We start from the raw sequence: 24,434 nt of genomic DNA, 5'->3' as shown, positions 1-24,434 counted from the left end.
GCTCTTGGTCTCCTTCTTCTCTCGATTCTTCTTCTATTGCCCCAATGAAGATGACGGTGATGAAGTTCTATTCTCCACATATCTTTCTTCCATTTCTTAATCGCTCGACCTCATCCTCACCCCTAGCAACCGATCTCACTCCGATGACATGGTATGAGTATTCTCTCAGGATGATGTTTTCTATAGAAGCCTAGTTCACTGGGACCGGCATCACCCTATGACTCCTCCAGATATCTAGTCACGGCGAGGAGGAAAGAGGGCTCGCTCCCCGCTCATCGTCACTGTCACCGATCTAGTCGTTGGAATGAAGATGAAAAAGGGGTAGAGAAACTTTGATCACCGGATCGAAAATCTCCGAACAATGACAAGAAGTAGAGGGTAGAGAAGAGGAATCGAGAGGGAAGAAGAAGAAGAAAAAGGCTAAGGTGTCTATTGTTTTGATGACTCAATAATTTAATTTGATGTGGATGTGGACAAGCCACATATGCTTGATGATGTGGACATCGGTCGACTCACCGCCACATAGAGCTATTGGGCACCGGAAAATCTCGAGTGATCTGTCCGTGTGAAAGTTTCAGTAACTTGAGTGATCACTTTGATACATTTTGAAGTTGGATGATCGAGTGAAAAATATGGCAAAGTTTAGTGATTTTTCAAGAAATTAATCCGACGCTGGTAATTCCTAGAAAACGCAGAAAAAAATGATTTTTTTTATTTTTTATTTTTTTTTAAATTTTGAAATTTATCTGGGTTGTGATCGGTTGAGCAGGTGTCAGGGGTGGGAGTGGGGCCCATGAGAAACGGAGCTAATCCGTTACTGCCGAGTCGCTGGACGATTTCGGGCCGGTGAGTTCGTTGACGAGTCATGTGGGACCCGGCCCGGCGTGCGGACGTCACGGAGATTCGATTTTGATATGTGGGTTTAGGTTTGGGGATGAGTTGGGATTAAGGGACAATGAACCGTCATATATCTATAATAAACAAAATGGCCCATGATAGATAAGGATAATAACAAATAAAAAAGAAAAAGAAAAATATGGGCGTTCATTCCACTGTAAGTGAAGGGAAGTCAAAGTGAGGGAAGTGCCACTTTCCTGAAGTGGAGGAAAGTGATATCACTTCTAGGACTTTTATGTTCATTTGTCAGAAAGTTAGAATAGAGCGGAAGGATTTAGGTGTTGAATGAAGTTCTATGAGTTCAAAAAAGACTTTAGAAGTGAAAATAAGTTAGTTTTTATTAATTGACTCACTTCCCTCTACTTCAGTAAAAAAAATACTGAAGTGGGTTTAGTTCAAAATACAGACAGAAGTGGGGGAAGTGTCACTTCCTCCACACTTCAGCACAAATGAACACCAGAAGTGGGGGAAGTCAGACCACTTCCCCTCACCCCCTCCCCCCTACTTTTCCCGAAATGATTGCCTAACATGCACCCCTAAACCCTAAACCACCCCTAAAAACCAGTAGGACCCATCCCAGTTTTAAAAATATAAATTTTAATATTAAAAAACTAGTGGGACCTACCGATTTAAAAAAAAAATTTAATATTAAAAAACCAGTGGAACCCACAGCTATTAAAAAATTTTAAATTTAATATTTAAAAAAATAAAAATGCTTATTTTGGTAAATAATTCTAAAATGCCTATTCTAGTAATTAATTAAAAATAATAATATTTATAAAAAAATGCCTATTCTGAAAATGCTTATTCTAGTAATTAATTAAAAAAAATAGAATGATTAATCTTAAAAATATCATTTTATCCTTCCATTTGTCGTTTATCGTCTTTATAAAATAAAAAAAATTAAAAAAAAAAATTACCACTCCACAATAAAATATTCCTTTCTCATTATTCAAATCACACGTGCCACACGCAGCACGACCTTCTTTTGCCATGTGTCTTCAACCGCCAAAACCAGAGCTCCGGCGAACCTTCAAATTCTCCACCCCCTTCTCTCTCTCTCTCTCTCTCATTCCTCCACCATGGATCGACGAAGCCACCGCCACAACCTCTCCACCGCCACTATCCCTCCGGTAAAGAACGATCTCGCCGGCGATCACAACTACAGCTCGCCGCCGGCCCCGTGGCTCCTCGACCTGATCGCTTACCAGGTGGATCTCATCACCACTCTTCTTCTCTTCCTCATCTCCCCCTTTTTCACCTCCCTGTCCGACCCCCACTCCGCCGCATCCCGTGTCCGATTCCTCCTCCGCCGGCTCGTCTTCGGCTTCATCGGCGCGTTATACGCCGGTGCAGCCCTCCTCGCCGTCGCCGCTGCGGCGGCGCTGCTTGGCCTCGTGCTTGTCAAGCTTTGGGCTGATGAGCCTGTGATCGTGCGTGAGCCCTTGTATTTTGATTACACGGAGCCTTTGCCGAGTGCTAGGGTTTCTTTGAGAGATGGAAACGGGAGGCCTGTTCCGGCCGGCCATGCAGTTCGCGCTTCGCTCCAGCTCGTGATGCCTGAATCCGATTACAATATCCATGTCGGCATTTTCCAGGTTCTTTCCTAAATACCAATTTTGCTTTTTTTTTTTCCTTTTGATTTCCTTAAAACTTTAAGCTTGGCATTTCAATTTCCACCATTGTTGTGGCTCTGAATCCGTTTTCTTCAGAAAATGAGTTTGAATGTTTATGAAAATTAGGATATTGGTTTGTTGGAATCAGAGAATTTTTGGAATAATTTTAGGTTGTTTTGTTGGAGGATTTTGATCTTTTGATACTTGAATTACATTTTAGTGCTGGTTTAGATTTGAAGAACCAAACTTTAGGAACTATTATAGTTCTTGATTTAGAGAAACTTAGGCTGAAAATCTCACTCACCTTTTAGGTTTGGAGAACCAAACATTGGAAATTAGTATAGTTGCGGATTCAGAGAAGTATAGGCTGCAAAATGTTTAAAAAATAAATTAGCATGTGAACTACACAAATTTATTTGTTTTAGTACTCCGGACTGACATGCACATTAGCTTGAGCTTGCAGTGGGCAAAGAGACCCAAAACAAACAATTTGTGTAATTCAGCATCAAGATGAACAAATTTTTGTGATTCAAAAGCTGAAATGGATGGCTTTTATTTTAGGGGTGAAAAGGAATGGCTTTCTGTGATAACATATTATATAGAAGTAACAATCTAATATAGAGAACTTAGCCTTATCAAATATGATAGTCTCAACTAACTCAATTGCTTAGTTAGTTCTATTATAGGTAAGTTTTAGCAAAAAGAAGGTGAACATTTCAAGTGCTCACATCTTTTGATTCAAGTTGTGTTTAATGACGACATCCAGGGACAGCATCTAACATTGTCCACTTAATAAAGATATTGCTGATATGGATCTTGAGATTAAGAATTTAATTTTAACTTAGCACTTCAATTGTGGGTCTTTGAATCAAGTGGCTTCACAATCATGCTGTTCACTTTCTAGCTTCTGTTGTGTCCTTGATGATGCCCCCACTTACAGCTCTTGATGCATCAGCATTGGCATTTCTAGTATTTTCTTTCATAAATCTCTTTTCATTTCAAATATCTGGCACACATCCAACTTTAGTCCCAGTCATTGACTAATTTTTTATTCAGTTTCACTCACTCATGGCTGAGACCTTTTTCAGATATGTTCTACATATTGGCATGTTGCTATAATGTTTGTTCACAGCTTGGAGCTCTGTATTAAGTTTGCCTGGACATAATTCTGTATTTGTTTGGTAAATGAAATTCCTGCTGTTTGTTGTGTGCAACCCTGCTCGCACATATTATGTTGTATAACATACCGTGGATTTACTTTCTCAGGTGAACGCAGAAGCACTTTCATCAAAGGGAAACATTATAGCAACATCTAGCCAACCATGCATGATGAGGTTCCGAAGTCTTCCTGTTCGACTAACACATACATTCTTAATGGGTGTTCCTCTCTTGCTAGGAATGTCCACTGAGAGCCAGGAGATGATCGTTGAAATACTAAGATACAAGGAAAGTAATCAGAAAACCGAGATGATAAGAATTAAGTTAATGCCAAGAGCAGGAACCTCCGATCTCCCACAGATTTACTCGGCAGTAATCCACATAACCTCACAGCTTCCTTGGACAAAAGAATTAGTTTACAATTGGAAGTGGACTGTCTATGTGTGGAGCTCCTTGTTTGTATACGTATTTCTTTTGACTATCCTGGTTTGCTATTACAAATCGTTTTTTGTACCAAGATGGAGCCCGCTGATGGACCAACCTCCGGAAGTTGCAACAGATGAAAGTTATACCTTGAGAGATGGAGAACAATCTGATGCTTTGTATGATAAGTTAAGGAAGTGGCAATTACGGCATAGGATCAAAAGGAAAGCACCGGCACTGGGTGAATCTCCTCTGGAACTTGCGGAGGGTTATTCTTCGAGCACAAGTGAAGCAGTGAATGACTCGAGTGAATTTGCAGCATCTGAGTCTTCAGTGTGTACTGGCGGTTAAAATGTTGATGGTACCCTTGCTTAATTTGCTGTTGTATGATAAACATGTAAATTATAAAGTCATGTTTCTGGTTATATACCTCATTTGCCATATTTTTCCACTGAAAAATATACTACCAAAATATTGGTAACAGAAGTTTTTGACATGACGTGATGTTTTGTTCAGGTTCCACAAACAAAGAGCTATAAAGGCTGAGAGTCAAAGCAAGAGTTACACAAACCGAGTCAAAATTGAAAAATCAGCTGCAACAATTGCCACCATAAGTGCACGAACTTCTTAATAGTTTCAACCGAAATCACAACAAATGTGGGTATGAGAAACAGTAACAACTTTGCAAACTGCCATTATAGAATTGGCAAACAATCATGAGTACATAAGCAATTACAGGTATTTTCAAGCGTACATAGACAAAATGGAAACAAATAGCTCAAATAAAACATGGCCCTGTTGTAAATAGACATAGCATTGGTATCACAAGCAATCAGATTGATACAAAAGCAAGTGTTGGTTGGACAAATAAATGGGGCACTCCTCAACATGTGGTTGGTCATATGTATTATATCCAGATGCTGCTGAAGGCTTCTTCAAGGGCTCTCTTCTTGCTGAGTTCAACAGTCCAGCCACCAGCTCTTGCCGCCCGTAGCTTCACCGTCTCCTCATCCTCAGCCCCATAACTATGTGAGGGATCATGTGGACCACCAACAGGAACAGGCTGCATTCCTGTCGGTCGTGGCTGAGCAAGTCCACCGCCTGGCAAAGCAGGAGCATATTGCCCTTGAGCAGTATGTCCAATGCCCTGTGGTTTGAAATTTACAAAGCTTAAGTCAGCAGTTATGCATGGACCTCCAAATATCATATTCACATAAGATGTCAAAATCTGTACAACCTTGTGACCTACATATTGAAAATCCTTTAAATAGAGATATTTGCAATCGTAGAGCAGGTTTGAATAAGCCATATGAAGGTTTGAGCTATTCACAAGTATATTTGGGGAAAAAAGAATAACTTCAGCTCAATCTGAAAATGGCCACCACATGCATAAATCAATTTTTGTGGATATTATAAAAAACAAAAATGGCTCAATAGAATAAAAACTTTCTATACAATATGTCTGACAAAAGCATTTCAATTGTATTTCTTTTTTCAATCAAATATAGCTCAAAGAATCATGAAATCTATAATTATAACTTAATACAGAGTAAGCTACTGCCTAGCTGTAAGGTGCCAAATAAGCATCAAAATTTCCTTGATCCAATGATTATTTTGCACTTATGACCACCTTTGAGCCAGTAAAACAAATTACAAAAGAATTCAAGAGGAAATTCGAGACCTCCTTTTAAGATTAAGTTGATTAACCCACATATATAAGCTTCAAAAAAGCAGACATTCTGGGTTTTCTCTGTGCACAATAACAGACGAGGAACTCCGTATCAAGATTTCAAAAGCACTATTAGTTATCACTTCTTATGGTGATTATGGTATAGCATTAGCATGTGGTTGATATAATTTTGCTTCTACACATGCCAAATTTAAATTGTTAATTGATCATTCTTCAAAAGCAGATACAGCCCGCAACCTAGTCAAGATTCAAGAAATGGAGCAGGACCATCTGAGTATTAGCAACAGAATGGATTTTATAATATTTGATGAATCTATATTTGTAATAACCTAAAACAACTACTGTAGCATAGAATTTCATTATCTTATTGACTAAAAGTAATTGCTGACCTTGGTTCTGCGTCCTTTTTTACCAGCATATAGTTTTAGATGAATAGATGGCCATGCAGTATAATAATGCCATTTCAATGTAAGGGCACGTGATGCCAATGATTTGTCAAACTATTCAACTAATTTCCAACACACTTTTTTTCTTTTTTTTTATTTTATTTTTTTGGCAAAAGTAAATGCAGTACTTTGGATGAATGCCAGTTTTCCACACATGCATAAACATTTTTGCTATTGTTGTTTATGACTGTAGACCTGCATGCTGCAAAATATATTAGTTTATTTTGCACCAAATAAACAGCTTTATCAAGTATAAATGTGTGTTGACCAAAAAATTTTATATATTCTTTTTTTAAGGGCCTTGTATCTATCCATTCAAAGCACCTATATTAGCACATATTTTCTGCATTCTTTTTTATTTGCAGCTTGTTCTCTATTGCAATAGTTATTTTTCCAATTAAAATCTATATATTTACAGAAATAACTGTTTTATGTTTAAAACTTAGAGACAGATCAAGTAAATTATTCACCTTGAACCATAACAAGCATAATAATTTCATGATTGGAACTCATGCTTGGCTCCAATTTCAGCTCAATCTTCATTTTGAACTAGTTTAAGCTTGAGGCTTACATAGTGAGGGTTACAAACTTTGGGCTCGAATCAAACTTAGGCTACAATTAACATGTTGCAAGATGAACTCAAGCTAACCCCAGCTTAATCAAACTTAGCTTGCTTAGAACCCAATGCCCATCCTAAACCTAGGACAGTAAATTTAGACCTAAACTAATCTTCGGATGCAATCTTCTTAAGCCCTGGACATCAACAGCCCTACTCTAACAAAGGCACTCAATACTCCTTTCTCCATTAAAGTAGGATTCAGACGAAAAGGATATCATCCAAGTTATCCCCAATCCTATAGCCTTAAATCGTTAAAACTGCTCCCAAAATTCACCCTTACCAAACCACAAATATTTTAGCGCAGAAACTTTGAGACATAAGCTTATTTGAAGTGGGTGTTTTTCAAGAATTTTCAAACTAAGATAAGTGATGATCATCTATCTTGAGATTGTCTCCAACCAAGTAAACTAACAACAAAAATTTATGGAGAACAAATACTTTTCTTCCTAGGAAATAAGACGCTATTCCCTCCCATATACTAGCCAAATTCTCCACTCTAACCACTTCCTGCTTAAAATTAATGAAAGAAAAAGAATCAAAGGAAAAACATAAAGAAGAAATATTACGCAAACAAACAAATATGTCCCACATGTTAATTCTAATCCTCTAGAAAATCAAAAGATAATTTTAAAGTTTCATCATTTCCGTGATATACACCTAATAAATTTATGGGTAAGACATAGAACTAAATATCTCACCATATCAGAAGGTTCAGCCTGTGCAGGGTTTCCCATGCTGGCCTTCATGGCTGCTGCTAACTCTTCAGCCTGTGCCAACAACGTAACCATAGTTTGTACTGTGTAATTCATAATGGTTTTGCACCATTGAGAGGAAAATATAACTGATATTTAAATATGACAAGAATAGCACCTTACGAGCTCTGGCATTAATTATCTGCTCAGCATTTTCTTCTTGGTATTTAACTATCTTAGCTTCAATTGCAGCAACATCTATGCCTTCAATTAAGTTGAAGGCTTAAAAAGAGCACAATGGATAGGGATGGTCAGAGCCCAACATTAAAAAGCAGCAAGAGAAATATTATACTTACTCATATCTTCAACTTCTTCCAAGTAATCATTGTAATCTCTCAAGGATGGAAAATCCTCTTCCCTTTTATTAAATCTGTGCGTTAAAAGAAAAAACAAGTAATGAATATCGATAGAGAGCATGTATAGGAACTTCAAGATGAACAATATAATGTGATATCTGAAGATGAGTAGGCAATTATAAACTATTTTACGAAGGATGCTAGCCTAAGAGACAGAAACTGTTTGTTAGACATGCAGCTCACAAGTAATTAAATATTTCATTGTAAAAAATGTATTTCATGCAAATAAAAGCACTACGAGATTGCAAGATTATCACCACCAGTTGTCAACCTTGGACATGCATTTTACTGAAAGAGAAGACAATGTTTTTTCCTCAAAATTACATAAAATTTTATTTTGATTATATAAATTTCCCTGTACTATGACATTTTAGGGATGATTCTCATTGCCTTCCTGAGGTATTCAAAAGAAAAAGGTGCTGAGAACAATACATGTTACTGATTCTCTTTCTAATAGCTATCTCTTTTGCGAAGGTGTTGCCACTAGATGCCGCTACCATTGTTCTACTACCTTCTTTTGCTCCAGCGGCACCCTTGGATCCCTCCTCACAGCAAAGAGATTGAATGGCCAAGCTTCTAGATCCAGGACAACATGTCTTCACTTCATTATTTGATGCCGAATACAAAGCAGGTGCCGGCTGTAACTATTCTTGTGACACAAGAGTAGGAACAAAGGGGTCCAGAGAAAAAGTAAGATATGCCTTATTTGCAATTCAGAAACTCACGTGGTGCTGATGATTGGAGCTAGTAGATCCACTCAGGTCAGTCAACGTCACCAATGCTTCGAGCCCTGGAAGAGAAGTTTAAAAGAATCCATTTGCTTCAGCAAAATATGGTTCAGAATACACATTCCCTTTTGTCTTCACTTTTAATTCCTCTTTCTAAGAGACAAAATATTAAAAAAAATAAAAAAGAAAATCCAAAGTTTCATGAAACTTGTCAAATATGCATGTGACAAGTATTTTAAGCCAATAGCTATATATTTATATATACAAAAAAAAAAGGTCGAAGCAAAATAAAAAAAGAGACCAATTAGAACAAGATAAAAGTGGACAGACTATGGGAATTGCATGAAAGGATTTAACTTATTAACCAAAGAAAAGTTTGAACACACTGGTTATTATATTCCTCAACATATAAAACAAAGATTTAAGAAAAAGAAGAAAAAGCTAAGTGCATTATATTTCAAACGTTCTAGATACTGTTCAGAACTAAAATCATAAACTCATACACCTAATCAAAATTATTTCACATTTAAATATCAAATACAATCAGAAACGATCTTTGGGAAGTATGGAGAGATCTCGAAGAAAACAGAACGCCAACAAAAATAAGTTTGTGAAATAACCAGACATTGACAAGATTAAAATACCAAACAAATGATATGTTAAGTGGCACTACTTACCCACTGAGCATATTCAGGATCAAGAGAGAGCATGAAACCACCACCAAGAATCCAAGAAGACGGATACAATTCTTCCAATAAAAGTTAAAGTCCATTATCAAGAAAAGGCATTCAACAGCCCAATAATCATTTTGCAATGAATTGGAGTCACTGCCTCATCATATATCTTATAGAGTCCACTTTGAAATCAATTATCAAGGTAAATTCAAGAATAAAATATAACTGCAATGGCTAGAAGTGGACTGGTGACAACACAAGATTTCACACTATTCTAGCCTTCATTCTATGACAATATTATATCTTTCACAAACACAGAAACAGGTATTTGTTGATGACAGAAGAAACCAAAAATAATCAATTGAAAGTACAAGATACCATGCAACATCGAGGTGTTTACCAATACAAAAACAATATTATATCACACATATGCGCACATACGGGCATGCACAGACACACAAAATAAATAAATAAATAATAAATTGAAAGGACAAGATACCAACGCAACATCAAGATGTCTGTCTGTTAAACCACATACAAACAAAAATCAGACTTTGAAACTAATTAAGCAAATGAAAACACGCTCGACTTGGTGGTTAATTCATAAACAATAATATTGACAGAGAAAATAAAGTCATATCACTAAATCAAATCTTAAGAGCCAAAGTCAAACTGAAACAGATTGAACACATTAACAAAACACTGAATTTAAAATATTAAATAAATAAATAACCAAATCTGGCAAATCTCTCACACAAAATTGAATTTCCACTCACTAAAATCTACACATATACCATCAAAGAAACATTAAAAAAATAGATTCAAACGCAAATTAATGTTTACTAAGAAATCTACATGGTGAGTTGATTTTTAAGACATTGGATGGTAACACAGTTCTAGATAACAAATATTGAAATTTGGGTGACAGAATCCAAAGATAACCTATGATAGTCCCTATTTTCTCATTGAAGTAATCATTCATCTAGTCAATTTAGAATAATATCAGTTATTTCTTACCACGGCAGTAAAGAAAAGATATGGAATTTAAATCCAAATTGTTCAAATGAAACCTCATGATTAATGCCATTCATTCAAACCATAAACAAGAGCATGGAGATCTCATAATTAGTACATAAGCGGATAACATCCATTATAAATTGTGTTCAGGTAAAAAGAAAGATAAGACAAACTTGTGAATGTCAGGCATATATCAGATAAATAAATCAATTAGGCTGAAATGTTGAAAAAAAGTACAGCACAAATAGCTCAGAAGATTTCAAAGAAGTGATGACGAACAAAAGAGAATGAAGATTATGCTTCTGAATAGCAAGACGAAATGAAGAAGAAAACATCTAGATTCCAACTTCAAATGACTTTGGAGCAAATGATGAAAATCAGGATCACATACAATTATCACCAATGAACAATCAACTACTGTTTCACTAAATTGAGCTTTTGAAACATTAACAGAAACTATCTTAAATGAGAAACAGAAAGAATTCAAGAACAATATTACAGTAAGGTGTGGGAGCATATACACATCGCCACACATTATGCAAAGAACAAGTAGAAAATTCACATACAAGCTTCCATAAAGTACTAAATTTAGATATTGCAATAAAGAAAAGACCATTCTTTTCCAAATAAAATTAACAACTTAAAAGCATCAGTCTAATACGTCAAAGAGAACCAACACAAAGGATTACAAGATAGGTCTTTGTTAACTCCATTAAGCCATGATTCCAGCATCAATCAATAATTCCATATTGAGAAAGATTGCAAGCATAAGAAACAGAAAATTTTATACAGTTAAAATGGGACGACCCATTGATTGAGATAAAAAAAGACATGCATGAGATACAGAACAATGGGGAATCAGAACAAAATTCAAAATAACAAAAACCAAAAAGAATAAACACAGAACATTCGGACCATGGGAAGAAGGAAAAGCTCACCGAACGACGAAAATGTTACTGCTCGAAAAGGACCAAGGCTCGACCGAACTCGGCTTGTTCAAGGTTCACGAGCAGGACGGGCGGCAGAGAGAGCGAAGGGGCCGCTCACTGGTGATGGAGATAGGGGAGAGGGGCCGGCGACCGGCGACCGGCGACGAGGAAGGGGCTAGGGTTCGGTTTTGAAATTTTTAGGAAATTGGGGGTTTAGATTTTGGATTTTTGCAAAATTTCGATTTAGACCTCCGAAACAAACATAATTAGAATTTACCTCTTTACCTTGGGTTTAATATTTATTTTGGATCTTAAATTTGCATTGATCAGATGGTAAGAAAGGCGAGATTTACTATTGGGATACATGCTTATCACTTATATATATATATATATATATATATATAATATAAAAAATGTTTGTTTTAATATATAAATTATAGGTATAATCACTGAAAATAGTCCACTTGTATCTCTCTCACTTTAGGTCCACTCTCTTTTCAAAAATCTCTCGACTAGTCACTCTATTTTTTGAAAATATCTGCTTTAGTTAAAAATGCTTTCACTCTGGGTCATCTACTTTAAAAATGTCCCCAGTTTTAGAGGGACTAAGTGGGCAGCGTTCTAAAAGTAGAGGGGACGGTTGAGGCAGTTTTTAACTAAGTGGGCGTATTTTTAAAAGTAGATGGGTGAGTCATGAGCGTTTCAAGTAGAGGGGACAAAGAGAGAGTGAAAAGTAGAGGGCAGAGACTGAAGTATTATCACCAAATTATATCACTGTAGATGGGGTTTTAGTCTCTTACAACTATAGGGGTTGTGAGAGTTATCGAAATCTTGATGAGAAGTAAAAAGAATGTTAGAAATTTGTGGAGAGGGTGAGAGAATAAGAGCAAGAGAACAAAAAGCTATTATCAAAGACTTATCTACTTCATACTTCAAATGGTTACAAGGGGATTCTTTATATAGAAGGAGAAATTACTATGACAAGCTATACCACTAAGTCATCCCACCTAGGAGTAGGTTTTAACTAATACATTATTTTATATTACATGGAGTTATTAATCAAAACCCAATAACCCTAACATAATGTATAGGGTTTGACACTATTTTAACCATAATAAGTAACCTCCAAAAAAGGTAAGACACCCACTCATACATACATTCTCTTATACATATATTTAGACATACACTCTTACATTCTCTTATACATACATTTAGACATACACTCTTACATACATATGTACATACATTTAATTTTTTATAATTAAATACCATTCTACTTTTTTCTCAGGTAATTTCACTATGTTTATTAACTATGAATGCTCTAGTTTTACGTAGACTTTGAGTTTTAGTGATTAGTTTTAACTCTTCTAACTCTTTTATATGTTTTTTAAATTCTTCTTATTCATAGGGTGTTGCTTTGATTACAGGACATATTAACCTTAAGTCAGGATTTATGATTTCTAATTTACAAATAATATTACCCCTACTATTATTTTTGACAGGGTTTTCTCCTATAGCTCCATCGGTTTTCAATTTTTCTATTAGGGTTCTAATTTTTCTTTATTAAATCATTTTCTATTTCCAAATTGATTTCTTAATTGATTTCTACTTCTTTTGGAATTATTTCTTCAATAAGATATTCCGCATTATTAATTATAGGTGAAGTTAAAAATGCTATCCATATGTTTACATAGTAATTTTTTCTCCTTGGACTATAAGTACACCATTTCTATGTTTTATAAAATTCATTCCTATTAGAAGTCTGACTACTATCTAATGCTAGTTTTACCAAGACAAATGGAAAAGGATATTTAATATTATTAAATAATCGTAACCTAATGTATAGGGTTTGACACTATTTTAACCATAATAACTAATAAGTAACCTCCAAAGTATGTTAATAAATAACCTCCAAAAAATGTAAGACACCCACTCATACATACATTTTAGATATACACTCTAACATATACTTTTACATATGTATGAACATACATTCCTGCCACCCACACACAAAAAACCCTCACCCACACACAAAAGAGACCAAGTAATGGGCGACAAACTATGCTTCCATGAGATTGACAATGTTTTGCTCAGTCAAGGAGTCGGTATCAAGTATTAAGTCATCACTAGGAATGCTGGCGATATCACTAGGGCTGGCAAACAATCAAAGCTGATCAGTGAGTAGCTCGAGTTCGGTTTGATATTGGTGCGAGTTCGATTCAATCATTTTAATAACAAACTAAACTTAAACTCAAATTTGAGCTCGAACAATAAACAAGTTGAACTCAAGCTAGAGTCAGCTCAATCGAGTTCGGTTCGAAGTTCGAATATATATATATATATAATAATTATTGGTTGTGTTTTTAAATTTATTTTTAAGTTTTAAAATTAAAATAAAATTAATTTAAATTACAACAGCTTTTTTTAATTGTTTTTTCTTAACCGTTGGATCATTTGATCTAACGGTTAAAAATTATAAAAATCATCTTGAAACCCTAAATCCACTCCCAGTCCCCACTCCCCGTCTCCCACATACCACATCCTCGCTGCCACCATCTTGAAACCCTAGAGAAAGATCATGGTAAAAGTTGGCATGAAAACCATTGTAAAAACCATTATGTTCTTCTCTACGAGCGAGAGAAGAGAGAGAGGCAAAGAGATCTTTGCCGCTCCCGCCTGACGTGTCACGAACTCCCAGCCTCACTGGCTCACGCTCTAACGCATCGCAGAACTCCCGACCCTTGCCGCCCCCTCACCGCTTCTTCTCAACCTTACATCAAACCCTTTTCATTCGGCTTTCATCCGTCATCCGTCACGCTTTCGTCGATCCATCAGCCACAGCATACAGGTACTCTCTCCTTCTCATCCTCTTCCTTCTCTCAATAGATCTATACTTAGGTTTTGATGCTTGGATCTTGTTTGTTTTTGCTTGATTTTATTCGAATAAGGGTTTTTGCTTTTGATACCTTTTGAGACCTTGATTTTTGGATTGTGATATTGGTTCGTTGAATCTTGTGTTGCTCTTGAGAAAAATGAACAATCATCTTGTGTTGCTTTTTTTGCTTTTTACCCTCATCTGGCTCTTTGCATCGTCAGAAGTATCATCATTAATTAATTAGTTGTTCTTCTTTTTAATCCTTAATTTTTAAATCTGAATGTTAAAGTTTTTATTGCTAATGATTTCTAACTTTTGATCAGGTATCATTCATTTCATCACACTCGATTCGGAACAAGTCCAATGATTGTTTTGTATGAAGTCACTCAGAAAGAAATGTGTTGTTGAATGAACTCTCTAAAAAGTACGTTTTTAGAAATTATGTAATTTGTTCCAAGTTTATGTGATTTGTTACAAATTTATGAATTTAGCATATTCTAGATTTTTGAATCGAACTCGAACTAGAACTCGAAATTTGAAGATTAAAAATTTTCGAACTCAAAACCAATTTAAACAAAAAAATTAAATTTCGAACTTAAACCGAACTTGAGCTAAAAATTAGAATTTCGAACCGAACTCTATCTGGGTTCAGCTCATTCGAGTTCGGTTCATTGCCAGGCCTAAATATCATGATCTCGAAAAATAGGCTCAGCCCATGAGTTGATCTTCTTCATGTGAAAGGTAATAGGTGACATGGTCGTGTGTAGATTAGAGAATGGTGAGCAAGCGGGGAAAAGGAAGGTGCAGGCGAGTATAGACCTTCGCATGATGGGTGTCTCAAGGATAAAGCTGGCAATGTAGGTGCAGATGCGTACGCTTCGATCAAGTGCAACCATATGTGTTCTCTATAAATGGATTTGCTGTTGAAGTTCACCAGGAGTTAAGACAGTAATTATATCATCATACAGAATAGGAATTTGATAGGGCTCGTATCGGCAAAATAAAGTGAGCTTGATGTGGTGGCATGCATTATCAGGGTATGGTCCAAAAGCAAGTGGAATAGTACAAAATTCTAAGTTGATGAAGCCTCCTTGTAAAAGTATCATATTTAAAGAGTCGATGAAGAATATGAACAAGTTGCCAGTATCTATTGAGAAGCTTAACCTGGGAAGGATCGGTGATGATGATTCGTGCTACATGACTGTTCTCGATTAAGTCAATCAAGTGGAATTGGACGCCTTCAATAATTTGGTTCTTCTAGGAAGCAAGGTTGAATGAGCCTTATATGATCATGAAACCTTGTTCACAAAGACATCCAGCCTCTTTATGTCTAGTTTCACAGAATGCAATTTCTCCTAAAGCAAGTCCATCAGGGATCCAGGCTTCAGTTTGAAGAAGTTGTTGCATTGTATTTTTTGTTCTGCTAATTGTTGCTCTTGCTTTTTCTGCATAACTATTTCGAAATTTTTTTTCTTTTTGTTCTCTTGCTCTTGTTCTCTCACCCTCTCCATAAATCTCTAACCTTCTTTTCTTGCTTCCCTTGCTCCACTCCGATAACTCTCATAACCCCGTAGTTGTAAGAGAGCTCAAACCCCATTTACAGTGGTATCAGAGCTTGTAAAGTTAGGATATGAAGGGGTAGGACTTCTCTTCTCTAAAACCATGTAGTTTTAGTATGAAGTTTTTATTTCTCTTTACATGTTTTAAGAATATATGCTTTTATTTTCACTCAGCAAGAGCCTCATAAATCTTGTGCTTTATCAAGTAACATGGCTCTTTTTAAGGACAAGATGAGGTGTTGATTATTTCTCTTTAAGGATAGGTAGTGAGTGGTCGCTTGAAGGGCAAGGACCTGTCTTAAGGCCCAGTGACCAAAAGCAAGAGAGAATAATTATTTACTAGTCTTGTTTTCTTTAGAGTGAATGTCTATGATGCTTGGTTCCTAAGACAGTTAAAATACTGCTGATCTTATATCAAGATAATGGAGACAAATTTATGTGATGCTTGGTCCCTAAGATAGCTAAAATACTGCTAATCTTATATCAAGGTAATGAGAATTAAGATTTATTGAAGTAAAAGCTAAAAAGAAAACTAAGCGTGTGTTCTTTTCTTGTGTAATTGGAAATAATCTTAAAGCTTGATATCAAAAACTGTATTGGAGAAGAAAGAAAAGTCCTTATCATAAAAATTTGGAAGTTTTCAACAACCTGTAAGTGTTCTTTAAGTTTGATAATAATAAAAAAAAATTACAAAAATTGTTAATAGTAGTAAGAAGTAATAATTATTATAATCCCGGTTTTATAGCAATAATCATTTACAAGTTTTGTAGCAATAATTAATTTTAAGTAGTAATATTTCTTATCAAGCAGTATTTTTTTGGGGCTTTTGCAAGTGTACGCTTAAAAAATTTTGAAATTGCATATTTGCCCATGAATAAAATTTAATTGAATACATAACCTTAAATAATATACATAATTACGTATATACCTTTGGGGTTCAAATTAGTTGAAAAACCATCCATTAACAAACAACAAATATATAAAATTACCATTATACCATTGTACATATATACCCTTTGAAATTTTTAAGTTGTACAAGGGTTATTTTTGGACCTTGCTATATCTTAATCCAAGTCATAGACATAGTTAATCAAGTTTTGATTACCGGAATCCAATAGTAAGGCATATCCGTAATTATTTATATTTTTCAAAGGGTATATATATAATTATGTTAGAGATAAATATGCAATTATAAAAACTTTTTGAGGTTTTATAACTAATTCTCCCTTCTTTTAAAGTAGCTAGCAATAATTATTACTAGAAGTATTTAAAAGTAGTAATAGATTATTATCAAATACTTAGAAATACTTACAAAAATTATAAGCATGATGTTTAGCAATACTTATCAATGTTTATTAATTTTAGTAATAATGCTTAAATCTTTTAGCAATAACTATTAGCATAATTATAGCAAAAATGCTCACAATCATAGTAATAATTAATAAAAATAATCTACCAAAACAGGAATATAAACTATGAGACACAAAAGAATTAAGTATTTTTAAAATTAGTAGATTCCATAGAAATAACTAATAATAAAATAAAACAATAATTTAAAATCTTAGAAGAAATTAGAGTATATTTATTAGAAAGAAATGCATTAGCAACTAGTATATTGAGTAAACCCATCAAAATATCTAGTAATATTAACTAAATTAGATTATATCAAAAACTGGATTAGAAAATCAGATTACAAGGCAAGTAACTCTTAAAACATTAAAAAGGTTATTAATAGAGAACTTGGTCAACTAAAAACTATGATAGAAAAAATCAATAAAATACAAGTAGAATTAACACAACATATAAAGAAGATAATATGAGAATAAACATGCCAGGCTTAACCTTAGAAAAAGAAAAAGAAATGTTAAATACACAACTTATCAAAGTAGAAAATGAACATGGGAAAAAAAAAGATATCTACAACATATACCCTAGAAATCTACTGGAAAGAAGATTAAGAGGTTTAGCTCATAAACTTAGAAATCACTTGGAAAAATTAGAAGAAATAAAAATGGAAATTGAAACAATAATTATATAAACAATATAGAATCATGAGATCAATAGTCGAGTAACTCTTCATGGATTTAATATGCCAGGATATACTTTAAAGACAGAAATAGAATATATAGAAAATAAATAGCTTAAAACATAGCCCCTAAATGATCATTTTGAAAATTACATTTACAAAAATGATGAGAAATGATCCCATATTAAAAAGAATTAGGCAAATAAAATTAGTAAATTAAATCATAGATTAGAATACTTAAAGAGCAATAGAAAGAATGAAATATAATGAAACCATATATTCATTTTACAGTGCAGTTAATCAATAATGAATATTGTAGAAGAATTTCTCAGAAAAACTGAAGTATTTTTAGATAAGCCTGTAGCAATATTAGACAAAATAAATAATTTATATAATGAACCACAAGTAATAAGTGAAAATATAATTACTAGACAAAATAATGTTATAATATTGATGTTAACTGAAACAATTAAATTATTAAGACATGAAATAAGAAAGGATAATGACATGAGGAAATTACTAAAAGTTTACAAATCTAAAAAGTAACTATGTAGATCTCATTTTTGTACACATGGTCGGAAGAAGAATTAAAGAAAACCCATAAATGAAAGTAGGATTTCCAGATATAACATGCTATAAAAATTAAAAATTGAAGACTTAATTAAAAAAGTTATTTATTCTAAGAACTTAGAAGAAGCCTCTGACCTAATTTTAGGAAATAAATTAATAAGACAAGATTTTAAGGATTTTAGTGTTAAACAACAAGTAAAATATTATTATATCAGATTGTAGAGAAAATAATGAATAATTATAGGGTTTTGAGCTAGAGAAAATATTTAGAAGAATTGGAAGAAATTGGGACTTTTTATAAAAATGCCCTTAAAAATTGTTAGATCGATTGGATAATACTAGAAGGTTTAATTCATTTTAATAGAGTTAGACATACTAGGACACTCAGAAACAATTAGGTACACCAGATGATCAAATTGAAAGGATTAAAGAGAATAATCTAAAAATTAGTACAAGGTGAACAATTATATAAACATGGTGTTTTTTATTTCCAAAATAAAATATATGAAGGATATGATGAAATGGAAATATGTTGTAATAATGATAATGCATAAATAATTATTGATTTCTTAACAGCAGAATCTTAAAGAAACTAGTAAAAGCTAATTACTCCTTAGTACATTTAGGATTAATGGTATTTATTATAATAGGATTACATATATTGGAATTACAAACTAAATTAGCACTATCATTAGTAGATACTAGACAAATAGATAATATGGCTAAAGCCCAGATAGCAACTGCTGAAGTAGATATGACAAATAATTTTGAAATAACTTATATGATTCAAGGATTTTTAGTAACACTATATACATTATATGAAAATATTTAACTAGTAATAAAATCTAAAGGATATACTATGACTAATACAAAACCTAATATATTACTTACAAAGATTTTTATTGGGCAAATATCAAATAATAGTGAAATAAGATATAATGTTAGTAATGATAAAATTATGAAAATCTTAGGGTCACAAGGAATTGAAGCATATCCAGCTAAAATGTATAGTTCAGAAAGTTTAGCAGGGACAAAATGGAAATTAACTAATATATCAACGCATGCAATAGCGGAACCATCAGATATAAAATATTATGAATATGAAGATGGGGCAGTTAGTTTTAAAACACAAACCTATAATAAAAATGTTAAAATTGAAGAGATTATTGATGAAGAAGATGACCGATTAAATCTTGACTAATGGAAAGCTTAATAGAACAGTTATATCCTAATTACGATTGGGAAGAAGATTTCTTAGAAATACCAACAGATATAGATGATATGTATTTCCTAATACAATGTAGATATGAATATAATGAGTATCCTAAAAAAGTAAAAATAGAAGAATATCTTTTAGCAGATGAAGAAGAAATTGCTAGGCAATTAGAGGATATAGATATAGAATAATTAATAAAAAATTCCGGAATAGTAGATAACTATGATGAAATACACATGAATGTGCAAAGTGTAGGAAGCAATAATTAAGAAAGTTGTAGTAATAATCAAGCAAGTTCCAGTTCATCTAGCCCAGCAAGTTTAATAACTACTGAAAGTGGCTTAAAAACAACACAACCTTTTAGACAACAAAATATTTATGAGTTTTATAATTATCTAGAATAATCTTATAGAACTTTTAGCATAAGAGGAAGACCAGATCCCTTAGAAGTAATAAGAAACATGACACAATAAAATTATCATGATAGTATGCTAGTAATAAGTACAGTACATCCTCAGAAATGACCTGAATAGATAGATGGGAATTCGATGCTATTAATGCATTAGAAATATTACCACATGCATTAGACAATATAGGAATAGTAAATTTTATAGAAAATCTATTAGGAACAACTACAAGAAATATGATGAATAGTTGGAAAATAAACTTTCCAAAAAATTAGCAGCATTTAATATATATGGCAAATAATCCATATAATATTACAACTCAAGTTGGACAAATTATATTAGGAACTGATCCCTCTAGGGGAGAAACACTATTAGAAGACATAACTGCAAGAGATTTAGAAAGATTGAATTTAGATAGTTTTAATGATATTATAAAATTTAGCCAAAGCTATGTAACTTTAGCTGCAAATACAGGAAAAGCATTCTCAGGACCAGAATTAAGTAAAAATTGGTTTAGCAAGTTATTAAAACCATTAGGAGATTTAATTTATAAAGCATAGAGAGACCAAGGTAATGAAAATATCACAGGAGCGGGACCAACTATTTTATTCACTTTTAATTATTTAAAAGAAAAATGCTTAGAAAATGAGGCAAATAAACAAATAGCAAGTTGCAGTTATTGTAATAAAATATATGTACCAGTAGTACATAGAGAAACAAAATCTAGAAAAATACTCAAATATAGCACATATTATAAAAAAGGAAGACCTAGGGAGAATCATGTAAAGAAATTTAAAATTCATAAACCACCAGTATAATGTAAGTGTTTTATATGTGGAGAAGTAGGACATTATGCAAGACATTGTACTAAAGATAAAGTTAAAAAGGAAAGGTTAAATATGTATCAACAAGTAGAATTACCATATGAAGTAGACATAGTTAGCATAGCAAGTAATGATACGGCTAAAGACAGCGATATATGTAGTATATTTGGAGGAGAAGAAAATAATTTTACTGAAGAGAGTAATCTTTTGGAATTTAATCAAATTTTTGGTGATATGGAACCAATGGATAACGGATGGCTTACAACTTAGATCAAAATCCTAAGTTTCATTTAGAAACATATAAGCAGAAATTAGATAATAGTTGTATACATAAATTTATAGATCATAAACTAAATTTTAAACAAAAATGTGATATTTGTTATAAATTCCATATCACTAAATATAGAACAACATCTAATAGGTGTGAATTATCTTTACGTAAACTATGTGCAAAAGAATGTTATAATCATATAATTAGTCAAATAACTATTGAACCAGTAGTTACTCAGGCATAATTAAACGATAAGAAGGTGATAGATCAATTAATAAAAAGAATTGAACAATTAGAAAGAGACAACAAAAGAATAGAATTATTAGAAAAAGAAAATACTGAGTTAAAAGAAAAATTATCTTATTTTGAGATTAAAGGAAAAGGAGTTATAATTACATAGGCAATTGAAGAAGAACACTACAAGAAAAACATCAATTAGCTGAATCATTTCCCTCTAGCTAAAATTGTAAAAACTCCCCTGGTAATATCCCGATTACCGAGGAATTAACATCCCTAGGTAGCCTCGTGGGTAATAATTTACCCAGGATTTACAATCCCTGCTAGATACAAACGAATTATCTCCATGCGGGTAAATAATATATTCCTGGGTAATTAATGTTAAATCAATTCATCAAAAGACAAGGAATTTGTCGAAATATTTTTCTAGAAATCTCTCGGGTGATTTATGTTAACTCACCATTCGCATAGACAAGTGAATTTGCTTTTGAAACCTTCCCTGAAATCCCTAGGTAATATTAGTAAAGGATTTTTCATAGTATCATATAGCTAAATTTTCAAAAATTGAAATTTTAGTTCTGGCAATCCCCGGTAATATTTGCACTAGATTATGTCCTCGGGTAATTTGTTAGTATTTGAAAGGCAAGAATGAATCATACTTTGGTAATCCTTGTTATCATACTAGGATTATTTCCAATCCGTGGGTAATAGAAAGTTTTGATTATTCCCTAAAGTAATCCCTTGCTAATATAAAAACAAAAGTTTTAATTATTTATATTAAATTATATTATAAATCATAATACACCTCAGATAAATCATTCATTTAGAATAATCAATAAATTTTACTAGAATATGCTAAAAATAACAATTGCAATCTATCATGACCAAGTATGAAAGATTATACTAGAACATTGTCAAAGACTATTCAAAACAACACCATTCATATTAGAAATAAAGTGCAAGCACATATAGCTAATATAAGTGGCAAGTACTAAACTCGTAAGTATCATGCAAACAAGCAACAACACGAGAAATAGGCTCACAAGATGCAGAACATTAACCACTAATTTGGTGGAGTCGGGATCAACATCTTCACTCACGATCGATTGATTTTATTTGAGAGAAGGTGCTTGATTTTGAGATATAAGCACTGTAGCATCCTTCATCATCCACCCACCCTCTGTCGAAGTTTGAGCGAGCTCTTGTTGAGTTTCTTGGACGCCTTGTTGATGCCGCCGCTTCTTCTTGATCGTAATTGATTACGGACAAATGCTAACTCATTTTGTAAATCTTCATTATTTTGCATAGTAGATGTTGAAGTTGAGTTATTAATATTTGAATTAGAGAATCCATAATATGAAGATGCTTGAGAACCAAGACCATACACTCTTCTTTTCTTCTCTCCACCAACAAATTTCAATATAGCGGCCAATTCATCTAATTGAGTAGGTCTTGAGTTTGTTGATGCAGATTCAGAGAAATTGCATGTTGTTTCCCAAGGTCACGATTCATATCCCATATTGAAAACAAATGTTACTAATAAAATATAGAAGAAAAAATTAACAACTTGCACAAATGTTACTATCTGAAAGTTTTAAGATTTATTGTCTCTTGACTTGAGGACCATACAAAAGTTTCCCCATCACATTTCTGGCATGAGTAAAGCAAAAAAGCCTGCGAGTGGCTTTTCTAACCAATTTAGATTCCTATAGCAATAAGAAATATTAAAATTTAAGTAACATGTACATATGGAATTTGCAAATAAAATAAATAAACATGGGTCAATACATTTAAAATCTTATATTTATACTTATATAAGCTTCTTCCCATGCTCAACATTAGATATTGACCCTCCTCAGATGCCATGATGGCTCAAAAGAATACTACGTCATTTTAGAATCACTTATCTCGTTTCTTCTAAATGTAGGTTTATCCCTGCATGCCCAATGCTCACTTTTCTCACTTAGACAGATCTCGGTTTTGTTGTTGCATCCCTTACATCTCTCAAAAATCACTATCAGTGAAGCCTCTAAACTCAAAGCCTTTGCATTTGTGCCTCGAATGAGGAACTCCAACAGCGTTTTTACAAGATAAAAAAGTATTTCAATGTCCAAACAAATAAAAAGGAAAACAAATAAATAATTTGAAATGAGAAATGAATAATACCTGAAATTTTCAAATAAAAGTCTTGAGATTGTGCAATTGTTTTCCATGTGTATCCCAAAAGTCAACTTTTCCTTAAACCTTTGTAGACATCTCCTGTAACATTTGCTAGATAGCTCAACTCACAAGAAGTTTAAGTAAAATGCTGACAACAAATTGTTACATAATAAATAATGTGAAATTGCATTTTACAACCATTCACAACCTGCGGATACGTGAAATCTCCCAACAATGGTTGAAGCATCTTGCATGCCACTGTTAATTTGCTTGAGTATCATCACTAATGTACCAGCAACATTTTGATTGGGTTGTTAAGATCCAACATCATTCAACGTTTTTCCTTTCAACAACACACTTGGAATATTGGCATCCCAAACAAAGGACTCATCGCATTGCTCGATCCCTCAATGTTTGAAATTACATGATAAGGGTCTCCACCCTCCACCCTCAATTCAGCCCTTCTTACCTCTAGCCATATCTATAAAATATAAAAGAATATTGATAAGAAAATAAGTCAAGAAGAAGTATGTAACACATATGATATAAATAAATCCAAAACAATGTCTTTTAAAGTAAAATATAACTTAGCAAAAAAAACCAATGAATGCAAGGGTAAAACAATATAAATCAAAAATTGCAAATCAACTAATACAATATATACATGTATTGTATTTGTTCACCATTCAATAAAAACGGCACGATTATAACCTATTAATATCGAATTGTATTCACTCCATCACTGCATTTATCTTCTATCATAACTGGTTTAATTTCATCTTCTAGTATATCATCATCATGTATATTATCAACCTCCTCCATGAACTCCATTTGAATCACTTAGAGGTCCTGCATATCATCAGGGACATTGCTGCACTGGAGTGCTCTTTGATTTCATCTTCTGAAATGCCAGCCTATAGTGGAGCATCATTAATTTTATTCCCGAAGAATTTTAGTACAACCCAATTAATTATCCTTGTACAC

At 33.3% G+C, this 24,434-nt stretch overlaps 2 protein-coding genes across 5 annotated transcripts; one reads left to right on the top strand and one right to left on the bottom strand.

The window, feature by feature from the left end:
* Nucleotides 1-1,791: 1,791 nt before the first annotated feature.
* LOC120270785 (seipin-1-like) lies at nt 1,792-4,526 on the top strand. Its single transcript, XM_039277849.1, has 2 exons — nt 1,792-2,495; nt 3,780-4,526. The coding sequence occupies exons 1-2, from the start codon at nt 1,980-1,982 to the stop codon at nt 4,443-4,445; spliced, it is 1,182 nt and encodes a 393-aa protein (XP_039133783.1). The 5' UTR covers nt 1,792-1,979; the 3' UTR covers nt 4,446-4,526.
* A 341-nt stretch (nt 4,527-4,867) lies between these two features.
* LOC120270668 lies at nt 4,868-11,510 on the bottom strand. 4 transcript variants are annotated; one of them, XM_039277736.1, is made up of 8 exons: nt 11,315-11,510; nt 9,363-9,433; nt 8,683-8,747; nt 8,390-8,601; nt 7,898-7,971; nt 7,720-7,823; nt 7,548-7,616; nt 4,868-5,241 (listed from the first exon to the last, which is right to left on the bottom strand). In XM_039277736.1, the coding sequence occupies exons 4-8, from the start codon at nt 8,455-8,457 to the stop codon at nt 5,002-5,004; spliced, it is 555 nt and encodes a 184-aa protein (XP_039133670.1). In that variant the 5' UTR covers nt 8,458-8,601; nt 8,683-8,747; nt 9,363-9,433; nt 11,315-11,510; the 3' UTR covers nt 4,868-5,001. The 4 variants fall into 4 exon arrangements, with proteins under 4 accessions (XP_039133670.1, XP_039133671.1, XP_039133668.1 ...); XM_039277737.1 differs by having other exon boundaries at nt 8,390-8,595; XM_039277734.1 differs by lacking the exon at nt 9,363-9,433.
* Nucleotides 11,511-24,434: the final 12,924 nt, after the last annotated feature.

This window comes from Dioscorea cayenensis, chromosome 10 (assembly GCF_009730915.1).
Source record: "Dioscorea cayenensis subsp. rotundata cultivar TDr96_F1 chromosome 10, TDr96_F1_v2_PseudoChromosome.rev07_lg8_w22 25.fasta, whole genome shotgun sequence".
Lineage (NCBI taxonomy): Eukaryota > Viridiplantae > Streptophyta > Magnoliopsida > Dioscoreales > Dioscoreaceae > Dioscorea > Dioscorea cayenensis.
The sequence above is the reverse complement of the archived record's forward strand: the minus strand, read 5'-3'. Positions and strand labels throughout refer to the sequence as shown.